Source organism: Lontra canadensis, unplaced genomic scaffold (assembly GCF_010015895.1).
Source record: "Lontra canadensis isolate GAN:19392208 unplaced genomic scaffold, GSC_riverotter_1.0 scaffold69, whole genome shotgun sequence".
NCBI classification, from domain to species: Eukaryota; Metazoa; Chordata; class Mammalia; order Carnivora; family Mustelidae; genus Lontra; species Lontra canadensis.
The window spans coordinates 9,142,696-9,163,514 of NW_022631063.1; the positions used below are offsets into that span (position 1 = coordinate 9,142,696).

The 20,819-nt window shown below is 35.8% G+C and overlaps 1 protein-coding gene across 8 annotated transcripts in view; it reads left to right on the forward strand.

Annotated features, from left to right (window-relative positions):
- The window catches only part of DYNC1I2 (dynein cytoplasmic 1 intermediate chain 2), a 53,186-nt gene extending 34,401 nt beyond the window's left edge, over window positions 1-18,785 (forward strand). For 5 of the 8 annotated variants that reach the window (XM_032880442.1, XM_032880448.1, XM_032880445.1 and 2 more), the window contains 8 exons: window positions 178-303; window positions 1,235-1,381; window positions 1,752-1,865; window positions 2,169-2,302; window positions 3,148-3,292; window positions 14,877-15,017; window positions 16,856-16,981; window positions 18,555-18,785. In XM_032880442.1, coding sequence (XP_032736333.1) covers window positions 178-303; window positions 1,235-1,381; window positions 1,752-1,865; window positions 2,169-2,302; window positions 3,148-3,292; window positions 14,877-15,017; window positions 16,856-16,981; window positions 18,555-18,668 — 1,047 coding nt within the window. In that variant the 3' untranslated portion in view covers window positions 18,669-18,785. The remainder of the gene's footprint in view (window positions 1-177; window positions 304-1,234; window positions 1,382-1,751; window positions 1,866-2,168; window positions 2,303-3,147; window positions 3,293-14,876; window positions 15,018-16,855; window positions 16,982-18,554) is intronic. The other 3 variants (XM_032880444.1, XM_032880447.1, XM_032880450.1) reach the window with 1 other exon arrangement.
- Window positions 18,786-20,819: the final 2,034 nt, after the last annotated feature.

Genomic DNA, 20,819 nt, shown 5'->3' on the forward strand with positions numbered 1-20,819 from the left:
GGTAACTACATCCCAGTAATCATAACTCTCGTGATACATTTCTCGTGATACATTGCTTGGGGAAATGTTAAATATTTATATTTCCAAATAATCTGGCAAAGACCGTTGAGTCACTGAGAATGTGAAACATTTCTTATGCATAGCAATTTTTTCCCTACTTGATTCTTGTGAGAACAGTATCCAGAGCTACTCGTGGCTTCCTATAATAACAATGAAGATGCTCCTCATGAACCTGATGGTGTGGCCCTGGTGTGGAATATGAAATACAAAAAAACTACCCCAGAATATGTGTTTCACTGCCAGGTAAGATGGTCTTTTAACCGTCTTCCCTAAGTTTAAGAATTCATTAATGGATTTAGACAAGTGCCTTTTTTCTTTTCTTGTCAACATAATGATTTCATTGGATTGGCATTTACTAAACCACCTCATATTTGCAAACAGATGTTAACAAAACTGAAGACTTTTCAGTTCAACACGATCTGCCTTTTGTGGCTTTTCTGACATCTCTTACGTTTAATCACACCTAAAGTCCTTTGCATTTGTGATTTTCTGTTATTATGATTGATTATATAAAAGGAATCTTTTGTAAAGTGTCTTTTCTACAGGGAGTTTCTTATGAACTTATATGCTGAATATACAATTAGACAGTTGGCCCACTGAATTACTTATACATGGCCTGAGGAGTTGGAACTAGATAGTTTTATTTTTTTTATTTATTTTTATTTTTTTGGAACTAGATGGTTTTAAATAGAAACGTACGTTTGAAGTAGGAAACAGATGCAGATTTTTAAAGTGAGTTTAGTGGAAGGTTAGAATTTGCAAGCCTTTTCTAGTTGCATAAGTTACAATCTTTTTATTAAAAGATTCTCATAATTCTGGGAAAAATGCTTAACTGAATCAAAACTAGCTTATACTCTGTTGTCACATTACTGTTAGAGCCAGTTGTCTTTTGATTTAATACTGTAATCAAAAGAAATAATTTTTTAACTTTTCTTTATAAATGGTTCAAATACATTTATGTAAACATTACATTTGACTTAAGCAAAAACTATTCTAAAGGTGTATTTTTATATTATGAAATAAAATGAAAATTTTAAACAAATTAATTTACTTCTTTTTATAACCTCTAATACCTTACACTAAAAGGGAAAATGTTTGCGTATAGATTTGTTTTCATAACTTATTAGGCTTCTTCCATTTGAACCTTAAATATAAAAATCTTACTTATTTACAGTCAGCTGTGATGTCTGCTACATTTGCAAAATTTCATCCAAATCTGGTTGTTGGTGGTACATACTCAGGCCAAATTGTCCTGTGGGATAACCGCAGCAATAAAAGGACTCCGGTGCAGAGAACTCCGCTGTCAGCTGCTGCACACACAGTAAGTAGTAAAGAGGTTATTTCCATTAGACTTCTGTGCTGGTTCACCATTAAATACTTAGTAGTGTCTGTCAGCGTAGTCTCAGAATGTGTTTCCTTTGATGTATGAATTCTTCATCAGTTGGCCACCAAGAATGAAGACCTTTTTTTATTGTTGTCTTTTTAGAAATCTGTTTTATTAAAAACTCATCTATCTTCTGAGACAAGCTTTTATTAATCAACAGAATGGCATCAAACTTCACATTAAAAATACCATCAAGATATGAGAGTGTTTTGATGTGAAACAGAATACTTGTGATTATAGTGTAAAAGTGGTTCCATTTTTTTGGCAAAATAATCCCAGAAAACTTTTTTAATATCTCTTTCTTTAGCATCCTGTATATTGTGTAAATGTTGTTGGAACACAAAATGCTCACAATCTGATTAGCATATCTACTGATGGAAAAATTTGTTCATGGAGTCTGGATATGCTTTCCCATCCACAGGTAAACTTGGAAAACTGAAATTTTGAGACAAAATTTTTATTTTTTAAGTCCATGTAAATCCAAGCTTATGTTTTTTCATAAATGTTTATAATAGTATTACGATAACAGCCTATGAGCCTAACCGGTTAGGTATACTTTGTCATGATATACTTTATTTTCAAACGTACTTCATTTAATCAAAGTAAATTTGTATAAGTATTATAATAAAATAATTGTTTATAAACCAATTAAAACTGGAACTGTTTCTAAGAAAATTAAAAGTTGCAGTTTTATAAAATAATTTCCTTAATTTTTTCTACATAGGATAGCATGGAATTGGTTCATAAACAGTCAAAGGCAGTAGCTGTGACATCTATGTCCTTCCCTGTTGGAGATGTCAACAACTTTGTTGTTGGAAGTGAAGAAGGTTCTGTGTACACAGCATGCCGCCATGGCAGGTAAATCTAAACTGGAATTTGCAATTATTTAAATTTCTTCCTTTAATAGTCTCATTAAAACAAATTGCCCCTTGTTTAAGTAGAGATTTGTCATAGAGCCACTCGTTATTTTTTGACAAATTGTATTTGAGTTCAGGTATATAAAATTAAAACTTAAATACTGTTTCAAATAAAAGGTTACTTTGGATCATGATATGTTCTGGATCTTAAGGGTTGTGGTATGTTATGGTTTTGTATGTATGCAGTTACAAATATAATATGCACATGCCACATACTGACCCTTAAAGTTGTAAATAAGATTTTCAGTTGTTTTTCCATTTTGATATATTTGGACTTTGAGCTTTAGTTCATCCTGCTGATAATTTTGTAGTAATGTCACGTACACATTTTAAATTGACTAGTATTTCTCCTGCTGTTCAATCTGTTTTGAAATTGTCTAGCTGTACCTCATCAATTGCTTCCTTAAAAAAAAAAAATGTAGTGTCCAGATTTCATCTCAAATACAGATCACCTTCATGTCAAAGCTTTTGATATAAAATTAGTAGCCCAAATTTTTTCTCTTACAGATAGCCTCCCTTTCTCTCTATTCCATCACCTCAGATAACTGGACTTGTGAGTTGTATTGTCAACACCATGTTTATAGTTCAAAATGTATTTACTGTTTTAGTAGTGTTATCAAATCTGGATTGAGCAACACTCAACATAAGTTACTCTGATGTGTTATGAGCAGAGTTAGGTTTGTTGAAATTATGTCAAAATCTGATATATATAATCCTTAATAAAATGTATTTATAAGCAGTCTACTTCCAAGAGAGTTCCCTAATATTTTCACTTTTATGAAATAGCAAAGCTGGAATCAGTGAGATGTTTGAAGGACATCAAGGACCAATCACTGGTATCCATTGTCATGCAGCTGTTGGAGCAGTGGACTTCTCACATCTTTTTGTCACTTCATCATTTGACTGGACAGTAAAACTTTGGACAACTAAGGTATCTAAAAACAGATGTCTGCTCATTTCCTTGGGTTTCTGACACAAGGTGGTGCTCTAATTCTACGCGGGAAAGACAGAAAGCTTTCTAATAGCTTAGAATGATTCACTGATAGATCAAACCTGATAAGAAGTTATACTGAATGTGAGTGAGCCACTGGGTGTTGTAGTTTTCACAAAAGTGTGAAAAAAAGTGTTAACCTCACACATAACCAAAGATCAGTCTTCTCAGTTCAGACTTTTTGAGCACAGTACTGTTTACTCTGAACTGAGTAGAGGAAAAAAGCACACGAGTATCTGTCATAGCACCATTTAAAGCTGTGTATAGTCCAGTACAAAAGCCATACGTTTGCTCTTGGAAGAGCTTTTAGAGGCTGCAGTGGCTCACAGAGCTGGTGGAAAATGGAGAAAAGGCAGGTAACAGATGTACAATAAGTCCTATACAATAAGGCTATACTAACAAACTTAAATCAGTAAGGAAATGTTGTATAAAGGCATATATATTTTTGTTTTCCGCAATAAAAAATTTAAATAGTTTGTTTACCTTTTAATTAGCTTCAGTTATTTGAAAAACCCACTGTGTTATAAAGTGATTCCTGATCGTCCAGCAATTCCAGATAAATGGGACATTGCCCTGTTCCATTGAAAGTCTCAAGACCAATCTAAGTAGGGAACGTTACTTCTTGTGATAGGCCTTGTAATTTCGTTTGAGAGCATATTAAATTTTGAAGCCTTGACTTTTCTGTCTGGCTTTTCTCCAGTATTACATTGTAGTTGGCCAAGCTGCATGATCAGAACATCAGATTCTATTTAAATGAAGTTAAATTTTAAGCTATACTTTTTCATTTTCATTTTTCACTTATTGTTTCTATTTGCCTTATTCTAAATGTTGACGTTTTGAATAGTTTATCAGAAGACAGAATTTAGAGACTCTATTTGGTTCTTCAACTCCTTTGAGGAAACCTAGTGGTCTTAAGAAATGTTCTTTACTGTTACACTGAACCCGTATTTATATATCAAAAGCTGGCCTCAGAAATCTGGGATGGACTTACTGTTCACTTTTTTCTTCGTGGTGCTTTTTTTCAATGTAATATGAAGTGGGTTAGAAAACTTTGCCTCTAAAAGCTTGCCTTTTAAATTTGAGCATTTTCATGTTTGGCATTAGTGAGCATAAAAATAGCACTTAAGGCTAATGAAGGAAATATATAGAAAAGTGCTTAACACAGTGTCTAATATGTAATAGGCACTTAGCAATGTTCAGTTCCTCTTTCATGGGGTTCAGACAGAGCCCTGAATGCATTTAATCAATCATCTGTTTTCTTTCTTGGGTTGTTCTTGAATTTTTGTTTTTTCAAGGAGAATTTTCAGTGGAAAAAGGTAGAGGAAGAAGATTCTTACAACCACAAGCAGAGAAATGTGTAATCTCGCTAGTACAACCAAAGCAAGGTGTAGAATAGGAGAGGTGAAGCCGACTATATCTGCATAGGCCGCAGGTAGCCACATAGAAGTTACTATATTTCTGGATGTGCTACACCTTAGTAGTTCTTTATATAAAAACACAGGAGACATATCTTTGTTAGGTTATTGGCCAGCTTCCTTTTTCAGTATTTGGAAAGAATCTTTTATAAATTTGTAGATTTATTTTAATAGGGCTTCAGTTGCCAGTCTTTTAGCTTTAAATTTGAGGCTTCCACCCTTGCATGTATTACCAGCAGGACTGGAAAATGAAGAATTCCTCTTCATTGCCTAAATAAGAACAGAACTTATGTCTGTGATAGCAGACTGATTGATGCTTGCTTTTGTGGTATTCACACAGCTGGTTGATTGGTGGTTGGTATTTTTTGTTCTTGTATTTTGCTGTATTTCAACATAGAACTGCCTTCTGAATAAGAATGACAGCCAGGCATATCTCTTTCTTTGCTAATTGAGCTAGGCATTGCTTCCTTCTGTGAGCTTCACTTATTCATTCAACTGTGATACATATGTCTCCCCCACCCCACACACATACACAACTACATACCTCTCCAGTGTTAGTGGTCAAAGGATGAGCCAACATAGAACAGAGTGTTTTTATACATGTTTAAGGGCCCTCTAAAACTTTTTCAGAAGAACTGCCTTTTATTCTAACTTTTCTGCACATAAGTAATTCTCTGTGAAAGCTAGAACAGCAACAATCTGCTGAGTAAATATTTTTTTAGTTGGTTATATCATGGCTTCCAGTGTCATTGTTTTGATCTTGGATTTATGTTTCGTGATACTTGTGTTGGTGGTATTTATTTCTACTCTGCCAAAAATCTTGAGTCTCTGTGCTTTCCAACACAATGGTTATGAGTAATAGGCAAGGTGATTTTTTTTTTTTTTGGTCTTTTTTATGGGTTGTGTGTGTGTGTGTTTTATGTGTGTGTTTTTTAAAAAGATTTTATTTGTTTATTTGACAGGAGAGAGGTCACAAGTAGGCAGGGAGGCAGGCAGAGAGAAGGGGAAGCAGGCTCCCTGCTGAGCAGAGAGCCTGATGGGGGGCTCGATCCCAGGACCCTGGGATCATGACCTGAGCTGAAGGCGGAGGCTTTAACCCACTGAGCCACCCAGGTGCCTCTGTGTTTTTTGGTTTTTGTTTTTTAATTTATTTCAGAGAGAGAGAGGGGTAGGGTAGGGGTGGTGGGCAGAAGGAGAGGGACAGAGAGAATCTCCAGCAGATTCCTGCTGACCATGGAGCCTGACACAGGGCTCTATCTCACGACCCTGACATCATGACCTGAGCTGAATCCAAGAGTCAGTCTTTCAACTGAGTGAGGTACCCAGGTGCCCCAGTAGACAAGGTTTTAAAATAATCTTTTTAAAAACATTGTATCAATTCCATTTTAAGCTTTTTAAACCAGTATCTTACATTCGTGAATTTAACAGACTTTAAATGTTTTTCTTCTCAGCCTCTGCTTTTTTTAAGGGTTTTCTGACTCTGGGAATTGAGTCCCCATAAAGTGGAAGGAACAAGTTACTAAAAATTGCTATATCTTTGTGTCCTTTAAGATCTGGCTCTTCCCTAATAGCAAAACAAGATTCCTTCTTTTTTTCTCCTTTTTAATAAGTCCTCTAAAAAAATCCCAGAAATCTCAATTTGACACCGCCTCAAATTTAAAATGATCTACTTCTATAGTTAGCTTCTAATTTTTGCCTAGTCAGGAATTTATAATGCAGCAACAGAGTTCTGGGTCATCAAATTGTTTTCAAGACTTTTTAAAACTCAGTTATTTTTAGTAAAGAATATAAACAGAGGTAGAGGATTTTCCACATTTTTCTTAAGTTTATACCAACCAAGACATTACTTTTAATATATTTGGAGGACACTATTACCTTTTCAAAATGCCAAATTTGAAAGTCATGACAGAAATACTTTGGCAGCCCTGAAAAACAGTAGGAAGAATGTGTGAGCAGTGAAACTACTGGAAGGTAAACAGGATTCTGTTAAGAACTTGATTAGGGGTAGAACTGGTAAATTAGCTTAATGTTCTACCACATTTAACCATACTTGTTACAAATTACTTTTTAAAATATAAGGATTGTTTATTTGGGGCCAAAATATTTCCATGTAAGCACAGTGTATTCTAATGTCAGAACATTGCCTGTCAGAATTGTATTACCATTAAGTGTCAAGGTTAAAATCATTAATGGGATAATTTCTTAGAGTAGGTAGTTTTCAGACTTCAGTAGTCCATACACACCTAAAATTTTTTCACAATCTCTGATGTCTTAAATTCTCTTTTATATTTTAATGGCTTCATTATTTAACTCTTAGAGAACACCACCATTTAAAATGAAGTGGAAGAGACATTCCTAATGCTTGGAATAGCAACTGTGCACTTATTATACAAGTTCAAACGAAAAAATGCTTTGAATTTGGAGTGTTTCTTGGGGAAGGCTATCTGACCGTTGGGACCCAATCCTCCATGGTAGCATTTACTATAGTAACCTGCCGCTGGCCAGTGTCCAGCCTGTTCTTTCCTAATTCAGAAACTTAGTCTTGTCAGTCTACTAGAGTTGATTAGCTAGGGAGTGCTGACTGAACTAACAGGCTTCCAAGACACTGATAGGGAGAGGGTCAATTTATTAATTTAATAACGAGAAACAACTGCCAGAAGGCCCAGATACTCATGCTGGCCTGACCATCTCATTGTTTCTCTGTAGACAACCCATGTGGGAAGCCAAATTATAATCAGAAGATTGCTTGGTGAGCAAGGAATTGGAACAAAGGAAGTTTTCTAATTTGAATGTTGAATGGCATCAAGCGAAGATAGTGTGATTCATTCATTTTCACATGGAGATAGCCTTGCCATGGGTGTAATTCTTAGAATCCTTTGGCTGAGACTCTCTCCTGGACAATGTTTGAATTGAGTACTATCTTCTGCTTCTTTGTATTTCCTTTGCTTTTAATAGACACATTCCTTCTCAAAAAGGTTATATCTCAGTCAAGTTATATAGGAAGATATTTCTGACCTTGGAATTATTTCTTTTTAAAGAGATTCTATTGGGGTGACTGGGTGGCTTAGTCAGTTAAGCATCTGCCTTTGGCTCTGCTCATGGGATCGAGCCCCACATCTGGCTCCCTGCTCAGTGGAGAACCTGCTTCTCCCTCTCCCTCTTCTCTTCCCTTTGCTTGTGCTCTCTCTCTCTCAAATAAATAAAATCTTTTTTAAAAAGACATAAATAAGTTTAATTTGCATATAACTTTTTTCATATTTTATAAAAATGGAATCACATAATATTTACATATTTGTGGCTGGCTGTTTTTGCTTATTAACATTGTTTGTGAGATTCATTGATTGTTCTCTCAGTTGTATACTATTCCAATATGTAAGTATACCACAGTTTATCCGTTCTACTGCTGATGGTATTTGGGTTCGCTCCAGTGTGGGCTGTTAAAGAGTAATGCTGCTACTGGCATTGTTTATACTTCTTTAAAGAAAAATTTTTCCTCATGAATCACTTGTAGATGTCTTTTGATGGACATAAGCACTTACTTCTGTTGGGGATATACCTAGGAGTAAAATACTTATAAGATACGCCTACATTTTGCTTTAGTAGATACTGCCAAGCAGCTTTCCAAAGTGATTTTACCAGTTTATAATCAACTCATAGCATATGAAATCTTCCCTTGTTCTGCAGCCTTCTCAACACTTGATATTTTCTCCCTTTTTTTTTTTTTTCATTTTAATAATTCTGGTAGGTGTAGTTGCATTGCAGTGTGGTTTTAATTTGCATTACCTTGAGACTGATGAGGTTAAACACGTTTCATATACTTTTTGGCCATTTTGTAACATTTCTGTTCAAATCTTTTATCCATTTTTCTATTAATAACCCCTTCTTTAGAAAATTATGTGGACCTATATATATGCTTACAGAGTGGAGCATGTGAACATGATTGATTTTGAACAACTTCTGTGGTTAAGTCCTTGATTGGAGACCATAAAATGGCCTAAAAATGGAATATTTTTAAGGAAATATACTATCACCTTAGGAATAATATACCTTAGCATGGTGGCTCTTATTCATGGTGTGTGTCAGAATCACTAGTGCAGCAACACCAGAAACACTGATGAATTGTATGATCAGGGGGCTGCATCTGGAGTTTTAAAAACCTTGGCACAGTGGCTCGGTTGGATAAAGTGTCTGCCTTTGGTTCACGTCATGATCCCAGGGTCCTGGGATCAAGTCCCACACTGGGCTCCTTGCTCAGCAGAGAGCCTGCTTCTCCCTCCCCCTGCTGCTATCCCTGCTTGTGTTCTCTCTCTTTCTCTGACAAATAAAGTAAGTCTTTTTTTAAAAAAGCTCTACAGATGAATGTGATGCCCATCCTATGTTGAAAACCACTACTTCAGAGTGAGACTTCTTTTGGCATTTTTGCCAAAGAGAGTTATAAAAAATGGTGATCTTGAGAGGAAAAAACCTCTTAGTTTCAGTTTCTAGCTTACTTTAAAGTTTTGCTTAAAAATTTCTTAATTACTGGGGCGCCTGGGTGGCTCAGTGGGTTAAAGCCTCTGCCTTCGGCTTGGGTCATGATCCCAGAGTCCTGGGATTGAGCCCCTCATCGGGCTCTCTGCTTGGCAGGGAGCCTGCTTCCTCCTCTCTCTTTCTCTCTGCCTGCCTCTCTACCTGCCTGTAATCTCTGCCTGTCAAATAAATAAATAAAATCTTCAAAAAAAATTTACTTAATTACAGGTAAACATTTTTGGCTATTAAGTCATAATCTTGACATTAATATTTGAATGAAAATTTTAAATATTTTTAAACTCTTTTTTAAATGGAAAATTCCAAGTAGATACAAAATCAAATAGAAGAGTATAATGAAGCCATGGTACCCAGTACCTAGCTTCTATGATTATCAACACATGGCCCATCTTGTTTGATTCATTTCCATGTACACACCCTCCCCACCCCTGGATTTTAAAGCCAACCCAGATATGTTATGTCATCTACAAATATTCAATACATATCTCTAAAAATAAAGTCTTAAAAAAATAACCATGATACTCTATATCACACCCCCCAAAAATGAAATGATTTCTTAATTTCATTAAATAGCCAATCAGTTTTCAATTAAAAAAATTTTTTTTACTGTTTATTTTTTGAAGCACGATCCAAATGAGATCCATATATTTGCAAGTAACACATCTTTTGAGCCCCTCTCTTAAGATAGGGCTTCCTTCCCTCTCTTCTCGATTCGTCCTTGTTGAAGAAGAAACCAGATTGGTTGTCTTGTTAGAGTTTCTCACAGTCTGGATTTTGTGTTTTTACTGTATTGTTCATACTGTTATGTATAGTTGTAGGTTGTTTACAATTACATAAGAGTTTACCCTCATGAATCACTTTGTATCTGCCTGTCCTTACGTTGACATCTCCTCAGTTTTTTTGGTCACACTATAGTAGTGTGTTTGTGGATGCATTCATTATTCTCATATTCACAAGAGCCTGTTGGGTTACAGAGGTCAGTTTGGCTGTATATAAAATCCATATTTACACTGTTTTCTTTGATTTCCTTACATATATCACTCTGTCATCTTTTGGCAAAAAGCATTGTTGTCCTTAATTGTCCTTACAAAACCTTTCTGATCAATTTTTTTTTTCTTTTTCTTTAAAGGGTTGATTGTCGTAGATGCACAGGCTACTCTTAAATATGTAGTTTCAAGCTGTCTTTTATTTTAGGAGAGTTCTCTTGAGTTATTTTTTGTATTCTATAGTATTGCTTTGGTTTTCTTCTTTAGGGGCTGCCTTTATAGGTATGTCTTTGTTAATTTCTGTCTATCGCTTTTTAAGAAATTCACTTTATCTCTTTTCTTTAAAATAACTGTTATTGGGGCACGCAGGTGGCTCAGTGGGTTAAAGCCTCTGCCTTCGGCTCAGGTCGTGATCCCAGGGTCCTGGGATCGAGCCCTGCTTTGGGCTCCCTGCTCATCAGGAGGCTTGCTTCTCCCTCTTCCACTCCCCCTGCTTATTTTCCCTCTCTTGCTCTCTCTCTCAAATAAATAAATAAAATCTTTTTTTAAAAAACCTATTATTGAGGAGTTGAGGGAAATTGGAAGGGGAGGTGAACCATGAGAGACTATGGACTCTGAAAAACAATCTGAGGGTTTTGAAGGGGCGGGGGGTGGGAGGTTGGGGGATCCAGGTGGTGGGTATTGGAGAGGGCACTGATTGCATGGAGCACTGGGTGTGGTGCAAAATAATGAATACTGTTACACTGAAAAAATAAAAAATTAAAAAAAAACTTATTGAGATGTAATTCATATACTATAAAATTCACCCTTTTAAATTGTACAGTTCTTAGATTCACAGAGATATGCACTATTATCACTGTCTAATTTTAGAACATTTTCAAATTTTGGAAAGGTACCTTATATCTGTTAGCAGTCACTCCTCCTTTCCCTTCACCCAGCTCCTGGAAATGACCTACTTTCTATTTCTGCAGAACTTCCCGTTATAGACATTTCATGGCATCACAGTATGTGACTGGCTTCTTTCACTTCACATAATATTTTCAAGGTTCATCCATGTGTGGCATATATCAGTACTTCATTCCTTTTTTGGACAAATACTGTCCCATTGTATGGATATACCACTTTTTGTTTATCCATTCATTAGTTATTGTTTAAGTGGTTTCCATTTGGGGCTATTGTGAATGCTGCTGTGAACACTCATGTATGTTTTTGTTGTTTTTGTTGAGCTACTTCCATATCTTGGCTATTGTATATATGCTGCTATAAACCTAGGGGTGCATATATCCCTTTGAATTAGTGTTTTTGTATTCTTTGGGTAATACCCAGTAGTGCCATTGCTAGGTCATAGGGTTACCTCTGTTTTTAACTTTCTGAAGAACCTTTATACCATTTTCCACAGTGGCTGTGCCAGTTTGCATTCCTGCCAACAGTGCAAGAAGGTTCCTTTTTCTCCATATCCTCACAAACACTGGTTTCTTGTGTTATTGATAAGAGCCATTCTGACAGGTCTGAGGTGATATCTCCTTGTAGTATTGTTTTGTTTTGTTTTTTTAGGATTTAATTCATTTGGGATGCCTGGGTGGCTCAGCAGGTTAAGCCTCTGCCTTCAGCCCGGGTCATAATCTCAGGGTCCTGGGATCGAGCCCTGCATCCAGTTCTCTGCTCAGCGGGGAGCCTGCTTCTCCCTCTCTCTTTGCCTGCCTCTCTGCCTGCTTCTGATCTCTGTCTGTCAAATAAATAAAATATTAAAAAAAAAAAAAAGATTTTATTCATTCATTTGAGGGACAGAACACAGGCAGAGGGAGGGGTACAGGGAGAGGGATAAGCAGACTGACCCCCTACTGAGTGAGGAGCCCCATGCAGGGCCCAGTCCCAGGATCCTGAGATCACGATCCAAGCTGAAGTCAACCGCCTAACTGACTGAGCCACCCAGGGGGCCCTCATTGTAGATTTTGATTTGCATTTCCCTAATGATAGGTCATGATAAGCATGTTTTCATGTGTCTGTTAGCCATCTGGACATCTTTGGAGAAATGTCTATTCATATCTTCTGCATTTTTAAATTAGGTTATTTGCTTTTTGGGTGTTGAGTTGTATAAGTTCTTTATATATTTTGGATACTAACCCTTTATCAGATATGTCATTTGCAAATATTGTCTTCCATTCCATAGACTGCCTTTTAGTTTGCTTGATTGTTTCCTTCACTGTTCAGAAGATTTTTATTTTGATGTAGTCCCAATAGTTTATTTTTACTTTTGTTTCCCTTGCCTCAGGAGACATACCTAGAAAAAATGTTCCTACACCTGACGTCAGAGAAGTTACTGCCTGTGTTCTCTTCTAGGATTTTTATGGTTTCAGGTCTCACATTTAGGTTTTTAATCCACTGTGAGTTTATTTTTGTGTATGGCTTGAGAAAGTGGTCCAGTTTCATTCTTTTGCATGTATCTGACCAGTTTTCCTAATGCCATTTGTTGAAGAGACTTTTTCACATTGGATATTCTTTCCTGCTTTGTTGAAGATTAATTGGCCATATAGTTGTGGGTTTATCTTGGGTCTTCTGTTATTTCATTTATCTCTGTGTCTGTTTTTGTGCCAGTATCATACTATTTTGGTGACCGTAGCTTTATAATATAACTTGAAGTCTGGAATGGTGATATCTCCAGCTTTGCTTTTCTTTCTCAAAATATCTTTGGGTATTTGGGCTCTTTTGTGGTTCCATATAAATTTTACAATTGTCTGTTCTAGTTCTGTGAAAAGTGCTGTTGATATTTTGATAGGGATTGCATTGAATATGTAGGTTACTTTGGTTAATTATAGATATTTTTAACAATATTTGCTCTTCCAATCTATGAGCATGGAATGTTTTTCCATTTCTTTGTGTCATCTTCGGTTTCTTTCATCAGTGTTTTATAGTTTCGGGGATACAGGTTGTTTACCTCTTTGGTTAAGTTTATTCCTAGGTATCTTATTATTTTTGGTGCAGTTATAAATGGGATTATTGTCTTAATTTCTCTTTGTGCTGCTTCATTGTTGATATATAAAAATACAATAGATTTCTGTACATCAATTTTGTATCCTGTGAATTTACTGATTTTTTTTTATCATTTCTTGCTGTTTTGGGGGGGTTTCTGTATCATGTCATCAGCAAATAGTGAAAGTTTTACTTCTCCCTTACCTATTTGGATGTCTGTTATTTCTCTTTGTTTGGCTAGGACTTCCAGTACATTTTAAGTTACTTTTTGTGTCTGGTATGAGGAAGGAGGGGTCCTTCTTCATTCTTGTGCATGTGCAAATCCATCTTGTCTACCATTTTCCATTTAACTGTCATGACAGCATTATTGAAGGTCTGCCACAATAACTTTGTGTGGGATTTGACCAAAATCCTTTTTTGTCACTTATTCTCTACTAATGAAATTAGTTTTTCTCTACTTTTAGGAGGGTGGGAATGGGCAGAGGATAGCTTTTCTAGTTTTGTAGTTTAGGCTAAAGATTTCTCCTCTGTGTTTTTTGCAAAGTAAATACTTACCTCTCTCAGTCTTGTACTTTCTGAGATGTGCCTTTTCTGTTTTCTCCACCAGTTTTATCTGAGCCTTCTCTTTCCCTTTGTCCCTACTGTGCTATATTCTACAACGCTGATTCTACTCCTCGCAGTTTTCTCTTCGGTGAGACTTTGTCCTGAAAGGGAGCTTTGGTTTGTTAATTTTGAGAGTTTCTTGAACTCAGACTGCACCATTAGACCTTACTTATATCACATTGGAGTCTGCTTGCACTTATTTATAAATAGAATTACATTGAACTCCCAGTTTCTGCTGCTGTTCTCAGACTCAGCATGTTCCCTGACACTGTCCAGTGAGTATCTGCTGTCAACTATGAGGCTCTTCTGTTCTGCTTTCTGGCTGTCAGAAGCCCGGGGCCTTTCCACACTTCTTCCTGCACAAATGTTTGTACCACAGAAGCCTGTTATTGGTAGAAGTTTGTTTCTACTTATTTTTTTTTAATGATTTTTTAAAAGATTTTATTTATTTATTTGACAGAGAGATCACAAGTAGGCAGAGAGGCAGGCAGAGAGAGAAAGGGAAGCAGGCTCCCTGCTGAGCAGAGAGCCCGATTCGGGGCTCGATCCCAGGACCCTGGGATCATGACCTGAGCCGAAGGCAGACGCTTTAACCCACTGAGCCACCCAGGTGTCCCAGTTTCTTTCTACTTATATTTGGAGTTTTGTCTCCTGATTTTGTTGTGCATATTGTCTTTGAATCTTTGGTTTTGCTATCGTCGTTGCTTTGTTTGGGTTTATGGGGAGCGTTAAAAGAATTCAAAAAGTGAACTGCCATTGCTATCATCCTCCCAGAGTCTTCTCATGGGCAAATGTTTTTGAAGCATATTCTGTTCCTTTTTTAAAACAGTGTGGTGTCTAGAAGTTAAAAAGAAACTGCAATACAATAGTCGATTCTCAGTTCATAACTCCAGGTAATTCTGTAGTGAAACAAGTAAGAGGAACTTCTTCTAGACTGAGTTAAATATCATAAAATGTTATTCATATACCTATTGAATGTATGTTGTATTTTGACTATGCTAAGAATCAACTTTTCCCTTTCAGAATAACAAGCCTTTGTACTCATTTGAAGATAATTCAGACTATGTTTATGATGTTATGTGGTCACCCACCCACCCAGCCCTGTTTGCTTGTGTGGATGGCATGGGGAGGCTGGATTTGTGGAATCTCAATAATGATACAGAGGTGAGCAGGAAAATAACAAAAATTGCACTGAAAAATAGAAAATTGGAGATTTATTGAATAATTTGTGAAATTCCTTTTATCCCAAGGAATGTAAAGGGCTCAGTGATTGTAGCCTCATCACAAAGAAACCAAATAAGCTTTGTACCCTTAATAATAAACAGCATGCTGTGCAGTACTGAAGGGAGAAATAATGTTGCCAAGAGCACTGAGGCATTTCCTTTTACTTCTGAAAAGCACTATCATGTCTGTAGTGTCCTGGCAAAGTCTCATTCATAAGGCAACGGGGTTATTTTTTACTCGCAGGCTACAAAGCAGATCATTTCAGACTGTTGAAGTATGTTAACCTTAATTCTGAATTTCTAAATTATCTCTTAGCCTTGACAGAATTGTATATCTTCCATAAACATTAGTTTTAGCCTGTCTTATTTAAATGAAAGAAAAATTTATTTTGATGACTTGTTCCATGAAGGCTTGAAAACAGAGTGTTATTACAATAAAATTATAATAAAATTTCCTAATTACTATGCTAACATTACTTCCTGGAAATGAAATTTAACTATAGCTCTTACTTACTTTTAGATATGTGTATTTTAAATGTTCTTTGAATTCTATACTAAATTGAATTCTATGTGGTGGTAAGAGATAATGTTTTAGAAGTTCTGTCAGAAACAGTTATAGAGGATAAAGTGTCTTGGTGCCTTCCCCCACATCCCACTCTTTCCCATATTTCTTCATATTTCTGGTGGCAGCCATCCAAATCACTTGAAGTAAAATAGTTGGACATATAGGCCAAGGAAGTTACATATTAGAAATGTAAGAGTAGTTAAGTGTGCCAGCTCCTGGTTTAGTATTTTGAGGAGGAATATTCAGATTCTTCTAGGAGAAAGAGTATCTGACTAGATGGTTGGGATTAATTATACTTTTATAGTTACCTAAAATGGTACCAATTGTATTTTTTCAGTTTGGATTTTGGTGTTTGAGATTTGGGGTTATACTTAAATGTGGGTCTTTCCTATAATCCTTAACTCAAAAAATATATCTAAATTACAGTTTTTCTCTCTAACGGTTTTGGCATTCTAGGAATTAAATTAGTCATCTGGGGGATGACTAATGTCAATTAAAAGGATTATTTTTAATCAGGTTTCAAAAATTTTTTTGTGCTTCCAGTCTGAGTCAGACATTGTTTGTTCTGGGTGTGGCAAATAAATCTCTTTTCCTCAGCATAAGAGAAGTACAGGGAGATTCTGGGGCAGGGGGAGGGGGGGTGCCATTGTCTTGGTGCTGTCATCCTACCCTGTTCTAGGCAGCTGATGGGAACAAGAGCTTTGGCAAGACCCAGACTGCACCTTCAGTATGAACTCTTTCTAGGAACTGTGGATCAAATCACAGGTTTCAGCTGACAGAGTCACAAGCTACAAAAGTAATTTCTGTCCTCTAAAATTGAACCATAATCTGTTTATGAGGGCTTTTGAAATGTTTCTTTAAAATGGGGTTTTGTCCATCTGTTTTCAAACAGCTTGATTTCTTAAAAAAGTTAAAATAACAACAAAGAATCCTTTATTAAGGAGAAGATCTTTCAAAATGATGTGTGTATCCAGTCATGTGACAATTTCTTATATAAGAACTTAAGTTATTTTCCCAAACCATTTTCAAGGATTGACTGTAATGTCATTCATAATGTATCACTGAACAGGAAGAAAGTTGGGAAAATTCTTCATCTATTTTCATCTTTGTTTTAAAAAATGTAGCCCGATTGGAAGAAAGAAGAGTTACTGTTTTACATGTTTATAGAAATCTTGATGAAACTTTTAACTGCACTATATTTTAAATGACTTCAGGTGCCAACTGCCAGCATTTCTGTGGAGGGTAATCCTGCTCTTAATCGTGTAAGATGGACCCATTCTGGAAGAGAGATTGCTGTGGGTGATTCTGAAGGACAGATTGTCATTTATGATGTGGGAGAGGTATGGGGCTCACTGCCTATAATTTTGATACATCTGTTTGCTTTCAGGGCATTGTAGTTACGGTATCTTTGTGGCTAAAACTAGTCTTCAAGGTTCATGAGGTGTATAAACCATATGGTTGTAAAGATAAAACTTTTTCCACAACAGAAGCAACTCTTAAGATTTTGTTTCTAAATTGGATGTTCTGTGTCCCCACACAACAGATTTTGAGGATAATATCATATATTGGAAGTACCTTATTTCTTGAAGCATAAATTACTAGAGATTAGAAACTTTTCAGGAAGAAGAAATTTGGAGTTACAGTTGAATTATAGACTCTGCATTACGGACTTCGGGACTTTACAGATTTAAGTTCTTATTTTTCTATATGTTTAGATTTGCTTGGGCCAGGTAGTAGAAATCAAAAGTAGTATCTTTGACAGTTATTTGATGACTGTGTGAAATGTGAATCTTGACTTCTGAACCTTGTTGGAAAGCCATTATCATTGAATCCAGCAGGATGAGTTGCATCTTTGTGTCTTCTTTAGTATTTGGGTTGGCTCTATGTGATGTTCAGGGATGATTTCCTTCTTTTTAGCCCTGGCTAAAAGAAGCCTTGGTCACTGTTTCTTTTGCTATGCCTTATGAGTCCCCATCCCCTCTGGACTCCCTGTGGCCTCTAGTAATTGGGTCTGGAGGGAGGTAGATTGAATCATTTAGAATAGCCAATTGAACTGTCCACACAGATGGAATTGCTCTATATCTGCACTGTCTAATCCAGTAGTCACTAGCCACATATGGCTATCAAACACTTAAAATGTGGCTAGCACAACGAAAGAACTGAATTTTAAATTTTATTTCAAGTAATTTAAATGTGAACAGTCACATGTGTCTGGTAGTTACCATATTGGATATGGCTAATCTAATCTAATATGGTAGATTAAGAAGCAGGCACATTCATTTGCTATACTGAGTGGTTTGTGCCTTAATTCGGCAGTGTTGAGATTTCTCCAATATTATGACAACGATTATCAAAAAGTTTTAGTCATTGGATGCTTCAGGGAGGCAAAAACATCATGAGCCTCTTTTCTCCTTTAGCTATTTGTAGATCACTAAAGTGGTAAAACATAATGTACCTTCTGATGAAGGGATTAAGATATTGAAAATGGTTATCTTATGCACCAAACAAAAATAAATTGCTCATAAGAAACCAGCCCTTTGAAGCATGCTTCAAAAACTATTTCATATTTGGAATAGTGCAAGAAGTAAAAAATTTTAAGGAATTCCACCCCACCAGCAAAATCCATGAAATAGTGCATAGGAGTTATATTTGCAGAGTATCATTGTTACTTTCTCTTTTACTGTTGGTGGTAACAGCAAAAGCGTTTCTGAGGCTGTCACAACACACGTCCCAAACATCATCTTTTGTTTTGAAATGTATTGTAAAGCATTGTTATAGTCTCTGTAATTATGGAAAGACCATTTATGTCAATTACTACTTTTTAATGGAAAAAGTATTTGAAAACAAACTGAAATATTGGGTAAGATGATCTTTTATTTCAGCGTACATAAAACATTGTCTTTCTTTTAACAGCAGATTGCTGTCCCCAGAAATGATGAATGGGCACGGTTCGGCCGAACACTCGCAGAAATTAATGCAAACCGAGCTGATGCAGAGGAGGAAGCAGCTACCCGAATACCTGCTTAGCTGCTGAAAGGGGGATATTGTAACCTTAGTGGGTTTGGGGAAGTCTCTAAGTAGAACCTAAGACTATTTGCATGTTTCTGTCTAAATGTTCATTAAAAGGAAATTTCATGGATTTAACGGAGCAAGTAAATCTTACAATGTCCCTTTTTATATAACATGCATCTTGTTTTGGATTTGTGTCATTTTTAATACAAACGATTAACTTTACAGATTGCAGCCTTTTCTGAATTCTTATACACAAGTGTATATTTAGTATTAGTTATTCTTCTGAATTCTTTTCAACGTGTAACACTATATTCAAGTTATTTCTAAAGTACAGATTAAATCAGTTCTGCATATTTTTAAATTATCACAGTTCCCTGTTATACTGATACTGTCCTCACTAACCATAATATGTAAGAACAATGTTTATTCTTAACCATAGCATGCATACATTTACCCAAGCTCCATTCTAATATCCCTTTTCTTCTTTATAATTCATATGATCACTATTAAATAAAAACAAATATGCTTTAACTTTTCAGATTTTTATTTTGATTTAGCCTTGCAATTTTAATTTTCCCATCCCTTTTATAAAATGTCTTTTTTTAACGTATCTTTCTTTAAGCTCTCATTGTAAGTGGCCACCTCAAATCTCGTCAAGTTTTGTGTCTTAAATATGCCATACATTATAATGTAGATCTCTTGATGAAATGATGAACTGATGTTTCCTGTCAGTGAAAAAATTTATCCTGGGTTAACTTTTGCTTTACTCCCTAATTTACTTTCCATCTGAGATGTAGTTCTTCTAAAGAATAAACAGAAAGCTGCCTATTATTTTCATTGATTGAGATTATTATGTATGTGAGCTCTCTGAAACTAAAACCTCCTGTGAGAGAAATTGATTTCATGGTTGCAGTAGTAGCTATGAAGGAAGTGTTCAAATGAACTTTGTCATTGAATCAACTCTACATCTTGAGATCTGTTACCACACAACCTTGTATAAGCAAGTCTGAAAGGTGAGTGAAAAATATCTAAGAATTAATGTTGAAATCAACCTATTTCAGAATTAAAGGAAAGCATTATGATCAGATCTTTATTTTATCCACTTTAATTAAATTGTCTATTTCCTTGGTCCTAACCACTTATTCTTCTAAAGTTTAACTGTTTATTCAACAGAACATGAGCTAGGAAGGAAGAATAGATACAGAATTTGAACGTTTTTGTGGTTGTTTTATAATTCTAACAAAGATCTGTTGAAGATAAATTTCCAAATAATAAAATTTCCAAACTATGAGTATTGTGTAATGTAAAATAATTGACTAGGAATACTAGACCCAACTTAGTTCTAGCTCTGGCACTCACGAGAAGTGTGATTTTAGCCAAGTGTTTCAATCTGTTTGTACCTCATTCTTTTTATCCAGGAATTAAGTTTGGTTAGACGACTATTAAATTTCCTTCCAACTCTAAAATTTTATATTGATTTTGTTTACTTCAGGCAATTTTCCATTTTTATATATTCAGTTTTCACAAATTAGCACCCCATAATTGCCTATTATTTTTTTATAAGTTTTTTATATTACTTTTTTATATTAGTAGGCAAATAACTGAAGTTAGCTCATGGTAGCATTGTCTATGAGTCAGAAGTTTGATTTCAGTCTATGGCCATACCACCCTGAATGCACCAGATCTCATCTGATCTCAGAAGCTAAGCAGGGTCAGGCCTGGTTAGTACTTGGATGGGAGAAGTTCGATTTCAGCGGTCACACTTTTTGTTTTTGTTTTTAAAGATTTTATTTGAAAGAGAGTGAGAGCTAGAGAGAGAGAGAACACACACAGAGGAGAGAGAGAAGGAGACTCCTCACTGAGCAGAGAGCCCCACGTGGGGCTCAATCCCAGGACCCCTGAATCATGACCTGAGCCGAAGGCAGACGCTTAACTGACTATACCACCCAGGCACGCTGGTTATTACATTTTTGCTATCAGTTTGTAAAAAGTACTAGGAAAAGGGAAAACATCATTATAACTAAGGTTGGAAATCAAGAGATTTGGCAAATTGGATGCTCATTGGATTAAAATTGATATGTTTGATTGTGAAAGAATAAAATTGGTAAGTAAAATACTTAGCACCAGAATTTTTGCTTTTGAGGAATAACTTCTCTACTGCCCCAC